Raw genomic sequence first — 8,797 nt, forward strand, 5'->3', positions numbered from 1 at the left:
AAAATGAATTGTATTTTCCATATTTTGAATTTAGAGATTATTTTAGCTGAAAATAACCAAAACAATATTTTGTTATTTTGGATTTTCTTTATAATTTTTTTTACTTTCGAAAATACATTTTTGAAAATAGTAAAGAAAAAATATTTTCATTATTTTAAAAAATTAAAAACTAAAAATAATTTGAAAACAACAAAGAGAACACAATCTAAAATTTTTAACTAAAAACAATCTTTAAATCCAAAACATGAAAAACATAATCCATTTTTTATGTTTTGGTTCTAAAAAAGAAAAGAGAAAAAAATAAAAGAAGAAAAAAAAGAAAAAAAATTATTCTTAAATTTTAAAAATAAATTATATATTTATTTAAAAATTAAAAAATATAATATATCTATATTATAATTAAAAATATAAGATAATATATAGTATATTATTAAATATATTACACATATTATGTATAATAATATTTATATAAATTATCACTCAACTAATTTATTAATTGAATTTATTATTTTATTTTAATAATAAAATTTTATTAAAAAAAGTTAATTTTATTATTTAATAATTAAATTTATTAAATAAAATATTATAAAATATTTTTTAAAAAAAAATTAAAATAAACGTATTTTCTAATTTTATGTTTTAATTTTTTAAAATGATAAAAAATTTTAATTTTTTAAAAATAGATTATCAAAACAGAAAATTGACAATAAATTTAAAATTAAAAATTAAAAATACAGAGAGAAGACAGGCCAATTATTTTGATGAGCCGAAGCCCAATTGGCTGCAGGAATGTAACTCAGCAGCAACTCAAAATATTGGTAAATTAAATTTATTTTTCCCTACAGGCAGGTCAATAAAAAAAGAACTTGAAAAAGGGAAAGCCGAATCATTATCCACGAGAATTAAAATCCATCTTTGGCAGCAACAACCATCGTAATCGTGATCCTTCGCTAATCCAGCCATAGTGGCATTCTCGTAAATAACTGGTGGTCTGGGGGCTTTTTCAGAATCCACCCGATATTTACAACACCGCCCCGCCACCCCCCAAGCGCAAACGCAACGATCTACATCCTTCTCGAGAACAAACACACCAATCTCCAATCTCTACCGTCCATTTTTCGTCCACGTCATCGATCCGTGCCTCCCAAATCCTACGGCCATAAATCCATCCCAGGCGCTAACCATACAAATCGTCTAACCAGCCCAAACCCGACGGTCGAGTTAACCCAACCCAACGCAACCACGAGTCACCTCGGCCTTGGGTTTCTTCCTGACTCGCTCAACCCTACCTCTAGAAAGAGAGTGCGGTAGAGAAGACAGATAAATTGTAGAGAGAGAGAGGGAGAGAAATTTCTAGACAGAGATATAGAGAGAGAGGGGGGGAAACAGAGCATCTTATTAGGTTTATTTCATCGAATACCTCAAAGCTAGGGTTTTAAGCCGTTCACGTTGAAGATATTTTCTCATCTGTTATATCTCAATTTGGGGATAGGGATAGGGTTTGGTTTATAGCAATCCCGTTCCTTTGTCATCTGTTCTTGTTTGGCTATCCGTTTGCAGCATATATGTTTATGTCGAGTGCGTTGAATCTCTAAATTGTATGCGAAATTGTGGTTTATGAGATAGAAATTTGGCAATGATGGACGAGATCTGGGAAAAAGCGGTAGAGACGGCGCTTGACGGCCAGACGGACGCCTCCTCTGTCAGAAGCTTAACCCTAGACGGAGCAGTGAAGTGCGCCCACGGCCGTCTTCCTCCGCCGTCGCTCTTTGAGAAATTCCAGAACCTTCAACATCTTTCCCTCGCAAACATCGGTTTATCGTATCTGGATCAGTTTCCTCGCCTTCAGAACCTGCAGAAGCTCATCTTATCGGACAATCGAATAGCCGGCGGACTTGAACTCCTCGTCGAGGCCGGTCTTGAGTCGCTGCGAGACCTCGATTTGTCGAACAACCGGATTCAGGAGATTGATGATTTGAGGCCGCTGGCAGAGCTTAGGCTCGTCTCGCTTGATCTGTACGAGTGCCCGGTCACGCGGGTAAAAGATTACAGGGCTAGGGTTTTTGGATTGATTAAGTCGTTGAAGTACTTGGATAAAATGGATGCTGAGGGGAATGAGAGGCCGGAATCGGATGACGAGGAAGAGGATGAAGAGGACGAGGAGGATGATCCAGGGAGTGGTGAGATCGACGGGGAAGATCGGCCCTATAGGATGAGTAATGGACATAGTACTGCAGGTGAAGGGATTGTTGATGTCGATGAGGATGAAGAGAGTGATGCAGATGAAGAGGAGACCGAGATTTCCAGAGGGGTGAGTGGATCGAATCGGGTTTCATCACATCATCATTCAAATGGATTTAACGCGGATGAGGAGGAGGAGGAGGGTGAGGATGAGGAGGATAATGACTCGGTGGAGGAGATCGATGAAGATGATGGTGAGGAGGAAGATGTTGTTGTGATCCATCAAGTGGAGGACAGCGATGATGAAGATGGGGTTGAAGATGACGACGACGACGACGAGGATGGGGATGAGGATGATGATGAAGATGAAGAAGAAGTGGACAACGATGAGGGGGATTTTGGAGAACCAGAGAGTACTGGGAGATTGACGAGTACAGAAGGGGAGATTGATGGACATGAGCAGGGGGAGGAAGACGCAGAGGAGGATGACAACGGAGAAACTGGAGAGGAAGAACAAGGTGTTGAGGAATATGGAGCGTTTGAAGATGAAGAGGATGCTGAGGATGAGGTGATGATCCGGTTCCTTTATAACTGTATATTTCTCATAGCATAAATTGCTGGAAATTGCATGTGCTATTTGTAGTATCATTATCATTTTCAATAGCTTGTTATGTGCATGCATAAACATATTTATGCGCTTGTAGATATGTATTTATATAGTTAGAATATATGATTTTAGATGTATATTATGCTTTTGTTTGCTAGAGATAAGAATTATCACTTTTATGCATCTGCTGAAATGATTTGTTGTACTCTAGATTTTTTTAACACCTGCATCTTTTGTACAGTCGAGTTAGTTGTTGTTTTCGTATATTTATTATTAATTTGTTCTATTATCTTTTACTTGCTAGTTATCTATTATGGTTTATGGTCAATTTTTCTACTTTATAAGAATTAAGGATCCCCAAGTCTACTTTTGTTGCTTCAGATGTACTCTTGTCAAATGGGTTGCCACTGAATTTTACTAAATATGTCACCTCTGCTAGCAGTAAACATGTCCTGGCATTAAATTTTCTGTTGCACAGAGCAGATTATTGTATTTTACTAATTATTGTGCATTAATACCATGCATGTGCTAATTTTGGTTTTCTTGCTGTTTCTTGACTTATCTGGTGGGCAATCTTTAGATGGCTTGTGCCATTTTTATTTTTGCTTGCTTGCAATCTGTTATGGTTTGATATTATATGTTTCTTGATTATTACTGAGCTGTTGGTGTACAACAGTTTTTGAATTATTTATACTACAGTTCATAATTTTCTAGAAGATGCTTTTTGGCGATTCAACATTTTTGTTTCTATTTCAAACTATTTGTTTGCAGCTGTGCTACATGTCTTGAACTAATCATTATCTCTGGACTCTTTATTGCATACTACTACACGCTTTCCTAAACTTGGTGCAATTTATGCTCCTGATTTTATTAGCATCTCCAGTAGTGTCGGTGAATGACATCTAATGAAAAATTCAGCTGAATAGGTTCAATTTAATGTATTGGAAGATATTGCTTGGGGACATTTGCAGTGCTCCCACTCTTTTATGATCAGCATATTTCTTGACACATTTTATTTATACCTCATCTTTTTGATTAAGGTTGTGATTGGTAAACTACTGTCTCGTTGCTCTCTGGCATGTGGTTGTGCCAAGTGATCTCTTTTAGGCTAGCCTTTATGAATTGTTTTTGTCTCTTGATGCTTGTAGAAATTTAAATTTTGTTCTCTTTATAAATGGTATCGAAATGCCTCATTCTACTGGTTTATTAGCACTTTACTCCCATGATACGTGTTGTTAATATGAATGATGGATACTTATATATGGTGCTGGAGTTTTTGATGTAGTTATGATATAAACGTGTTTCCATTGGTGATAAATTGAGCCGCCAATAATTTGTATTTTCCAGTAGTTTATACTTTCCTTTCGGTATATTTTCCTCCACACTGCATATATGCCTCATTTCTCCTTTATTGTTGTTGGTCCTGGAATGGCAGGAGGAAGATTATGGAGCAGGCTACCTAGTTCAGCCGGTTGGGCAGGCTGAAGAAGATGCTGGAGGCAGTGATATGGATCCGGGCAATGGAGATGGTTATCCTGAGTTGGAGGAAGATGTTGAAGATGAAGATGAGGATGACCATGATGGTGAAGTTCAAGTGTTACCTCCATCTTCTTCGCAAAAAAGAAAGAGAGATGAGGATGATGACGACGATGGAGGCAGTGATGGCGACGAGGAAGATGATATTATTCAGCATTCCAAGTCATCGAAGCACAAGTAGCAATGGCTACGTTGGTTCAAGTTCTGGATGGAAAAGATGGAAGTTCAGGCAAAGAAAATGGCGGGGAGCAGACTGGTAGCTAAGTATAGTATTTTGGAGGGAATTCTCTGCCATTGGGACGGGTATAAATGAAGTTGAAAAGGTAGGTAGTCTGTGTTTCCCGGTTGCGTCTGCTGGGGTAGCCGTTAAACTTGGTATTCAAATGGCAGTTAGGAAGTGGTGCAATGCCTGTGCTTCCCGCTCTAAGTTTAAAAGGGCACTTGAATTGGTGGAGGGAAAGTAAAGACACTTGATATATATATATTTGAATTTTAAGTTTGTTGGAGCAAGTTTTCAATTGGCTTGTAAAACAGTTGTAGAAAGGTTTTGGCGACCCATGTGTTACATTGAAATCAATCAAAATGGGCTTCGTTTCCGGGTACAAATCCCATTCTATATGTCATTCGCACGTGTGTAACTAACGGGTTTACAGGGGTGTGCAGACCACGATGGCCCTTGGTTTTTATTTTTAATTTTTAGGGCGAAACCATTGAAGATCAGGTACTGAATTGCTGCTAAGCCCTCTATGGGTTCATCAATCAATCAATCATACCGTCATGGTATTGTGGCTGGTGAAGGCCGAATATCGGGTCGGGGCTATCAGGCGTTGCCAACTCTCGGAGCGGGTCTATTGGATTCTCATCTCAATTATTTTTCAATAATTTTGGGTCTGCCGCCTCTCTTCGTTCGGTGTTGGTTGGACTATTTAATTGATTGATGGTACAACTGTTGGCTCCTCAGTGGACGATGGGATTGTAGTAGTGCTTCACAGTTGTGGTCCAGCTCATACCCACGCACATGTTGATTTGTCGTCATTATCGGCGCGTCGTACTGTATGACTCCACTCAAGCGAGTTGGCGCTTCGGCTTGAATTGGCTCGCATTCTTCTTTCCTCTGCGGTTGGTTTGGTAGGGAGCTCAAGCCTAGCCTACCCAGAAGACTTGGCTCCTTCCATGCGCTTTGTAGCCATTTGAGTCTTGTCTTTCTCACCCAAGAAAGTTCGGTCTACTTGGTTCGACTCAGGGCGCCGGTTCTCTATTACCGGCTAAGACAATCTCGCTCTCGCAGTGAAATTACAAGCTGCCTGGCCCGGCTCGTCTTTCTTCTGCCACTGGCGCGCGCGAAGCCAAGTTGAGCCGCTGCACTGCATATCGTATGGAGCACGTTGTCAGCCACATCTAGAGCATTTTGGTGACACGTGTACGGTGTAGCACAAGCCTCAAAATCCAATTGTCTAATCCTCAAACTCGCTCCGCAATTACGTACTGTATTTTCTATTTATAACAAGAAGATATAATGAATTTGACAATACTTGTTAGAATAATGATTTTTGGACTTATATATTCACAAGTTGAAATTGCAGGTTAGAATGGAATGGACAAATGCACTAATAGTATTCTATCCTTGCTCACAATAAAATATGAGATTAATATGGGAAGAATGGTCTTTTCATCATCTGGGCCTGTGAATTCGGATTGTGTTGGGATTAATATGAGATTATTTTAATCTTACGTTTAAAAGGCAAAATTATAAGAAAACATAATTGATAACAATAAAATAATTGATTCAATGGTGGGTAAGTTGGAAAGCCTTGCGCGGCCCCTTCGGAATTGTCGGTTGCTCAGTTGGAAGCCCGCATATTCTCGGCTCGGGCCTCAGCAAAAGGCCGTTAAACCACGCGCCCGGCGTATCCTACTTCTACTTTTGTCTCTCCTTCCCATCTGTTCCCCTTCTTATTACCCAACGCAGATAAATCATCGAAAACATTTTCCTAAAATAAGCTAATATGCTATTTCCTATCTGCAATGACCTTTTCCAAATGCAAGTAGTTGTGGTTGAGCCACTCACCATACCCCTCTCTCTCTCTCTCTCTCCATGTAGACACACATGCTTAAACGTTTAAAAGTTAACCAAAAATCTTCTTTTGAGTTAAATTCATTAGATATTCGTTACACTTAGTAATTTAATTTCCATAATTCTTGAATTTTTTGCTTAATTAGTCTTTAAATTTTTAAAATTAGTTATGCTATTTTTAAATTACTCACAATGTCCCTTGAACTTTCGTCTTTTAAGAGAGGTTTAGCTAATTTTTCAAATTTATAGATTGATTAGATAAATTTTAAAATTGCGGGTATCTATGCAAAATGAAAAAAATACACCAAAAATCACCGTGACAGAGAATTAAAACATTTGTAGAAATAACTACTGAAGAAATTAAAAGGAGATTTCAAAATTGAGAAGGTACTTTAAAAATATTAAGTTTTTTTATATTGCACAAACTACCCCAAATAAAGTTTAATTCAAGACCCCCCCCCCCAAATTAATTTTAGAATACCCCTTCAAGTTTAAAAAATTGTAACCTCTTAGCGTTAATAATCAGTCCTTCAAATTTGAGAAATACTTAAAATGGCCTCTCTTACCCATTCAATTTTGAGAAATATCTAAAATACCATCTCTCTCATTTTCTTTTCCCAATAAAAAACACAGTGAATCAATACAATGTATCTATCTTCTTCTTCTTCTTCATCTCTTAATTTCTCTATCATTTTCTTTGTCTTATGGGTTTAGTATTTACTTGACCAAATGGAGTTTAGTGACTGCTAAATTATCATAGAAGTGATTAATAATGATATTCAACTAAATTAGTATTTTTTTCTTGTTTGGTATGATGAGAAAAAAAAAAAAAAAAACTAAAGAATGAGTTTGAAGGTGCAAGAGATATATTGTTATTTTATCTAGATTTTTGCTAATAGTGATGCGCTTATAATTTTTTTTAAATAGATGGATGATATGTTTAAGGTAATAGTTAAGATCCAGTGAGAATATATATTTACTGTTATTTTTTTAATTATAAAATATTTTTATTAGTTGATAAAGTCCTATAACATTTTTATTAGGTAATAGTTAACCAAAAAGAGTTTTATATTTAATATATCTTAACCATTACTTTTAGGTTAAATTTATATTTTTTTGTTATTTTTATTATATTATTAAATTTATATTTTGAGCCAATTTAATCTTATTATTCTCATGTATAAAAAAAAGTAATGAGATAATAAAATACACGTTACATTTTTTATGTTAAAATATAAAAATTAAATTAATATCTAATAGAATTGAAATAATAAAAAGTTTGAATTATTATAAAAAAAATTAATTTAATTTATAAATATAATTAAAATAATAAAAAACTGTAAAAGGACACAAAGAAAAATGTAGATTTGGCCATTATTATTAAGAAAATAATAAACTTTACCCAATCTTTAATTACCCTTATTAATTTGATCTTTTGTGCAATAACATTTTCATATTTATACGACATAATCACGTAACATACGATCTGTCCAGTTCTGAAATATGAGATGAGATAAGGTCAGCTGCTGTGCGGTGCGGAGAAGCTCCTCCTCCCTCCATTCATCTTCCCCAACAAGGCTGAAGGTCTCCTCTTCCCAACCCAAACCCAACTCAACTCAACTCAGCTGCCATGAACGCCGCCAAGATGATACTCCTGCCGCCGCAGCCGCCCACCTCTCCCCTCCCCTTCCGGCGCAACACCTCCCACGTCCCATTCAGGAGAGCCCCAGCAAAGGTGTCTTGTATGGCCGAAGAGAGCAGCGAAAGCGGCAACGGCCTCTCAGAGAAAGCAGCCATAGCCGGAGGCTTGATCTCCACGCCGGTGATCGGATGGTCTCTGTACACGCTCAAGACCACCGGCTGCGGCCTGCCGCCGGGCCCAGGGGGCTCCATAGGCGCGCTGGAAGGGGTGAGCTACCTGGCCGTGGTGGGAATCGTGGCTTGGTCGCTGTACACCAAGACCAGAACCGGGTCGGGTCTGCCCAACGGGCCTTTTGGGCTTCTGGGAGCCGTGGAAGGCCTCTCCTATTTGTCGTTGCTGGCCATCGTCGTGGTGTTCGGGTTGCAGTTCTTGGAGCAAGGCTCCCTTCCCGGCCCGCTCCCCACGGACCAATGCTTCGGTTGATATCTGGGTCTTGCTAATTTTTTATATTAGAGTAGACTGAGGTCTTTGGTTGACCTTGGTACGTTGAATGGGGAAATAATTATTCATTCAACTTACTTGTAATCATGGAAAATACCATATCGCGACGTATTATTTTCATGTTATTTTATGCTCATTGGAAACGCAACGCCGCCCAGTATCGTTATTTGGATGTTCCATCCAATCCAAGTTAACTTGGAATGGCATGTGGCAGGCACATCTTCAGTTTTTATTTATTGTAATTAAGTAATTATTT

The 8,797-nt window shown here is 37.7% G+C and overlaps 2 protein-coding genes across 2 annotated transcripts; both read left to right on the forward strand.

Annotated features, from left to right (window-relative positions):
* Nucleotides 1–1,314: 1,314 nt before the first annotated feature.
* Nucleotides 1,315–4,930, forward strand: LOC127803899 (acidic leucine-rich nuclear phosphoprotein 32-related protein). The gene is made up of 2 exons (XM_052340512.1): nucleotides 1,315–2,749; nucleotides 4,224–4,930. Exons 1-2 carry the CDS (start codon nucleotides 1,637–1,639, stop codon nucleotides 4,503–4,505), a joined length of 1,395 nt encoding a protein of 464 aa, XP_052196472.1. The 5' UTR covers nucleotides 1,315–1,636; the 3' UTR covers nucleotides 4,506–4,930.
* Nucleotides 4,931–7,879: 2,949 nt separating this feature from the next.
* Nucleotides 7,880–8,666, forward strand: LOC127803239 (uncharacterized). The gene has a single exon (XM_052339329.1). It carries the CDS (start codon nucleotides 8,029–8,031, stop codon nucleotides 8,521–8,523), a length of 495 nt encoding a protein of 164 aa, XP_052195289.1. The 5' UTR covers nucleotides 7,880–8,028; the 3' UTR covers nucleotides 8,524–8,666.
* The last annotated feature ends 131 nt before the right edge of the window (nucleotides 8,667–8,797 follow it).

Source organism: Diospyros lotus, chromosome 6 (assembly GCF_014633365.1).
Source record: "Diospyros lotus cultivar Yz01 chromosome 6, ASM1463336v1, whole genome shotgun sequence".
NCBI classification, from domain to species: Eukaryota; Viridiplantae; Streptophyta; class Magnoliopsida; order Ericales; family Ebenaceae; genus Diospyros; species Diospyros lotus.

Excerpts from the sequence above, each read along its gene's own strand:
- LOC127803899 (XM_052340512.1), top strand. The coding sequence starts at position 1,637 with ATGATGGACGAGATCTGGGAAAAAGCGGTAGAGACGGCGCTTGACGGC. Across the intron at positions 2,750-4,223 it reads AAGAGGATGCTGAGGATGAG|GAGGAAGATTATGGAGCAGG; the intron begins GTGATGATCCGG and ends CTGGAATGGCAG.
- LOC127803239 (XM_052339329.1), top strand. The coding sequence starts at position 8,029 with ATGAACGCCGCCAAGATGATACTCCTGCCGCCGCAGCCGCCCACCTCT.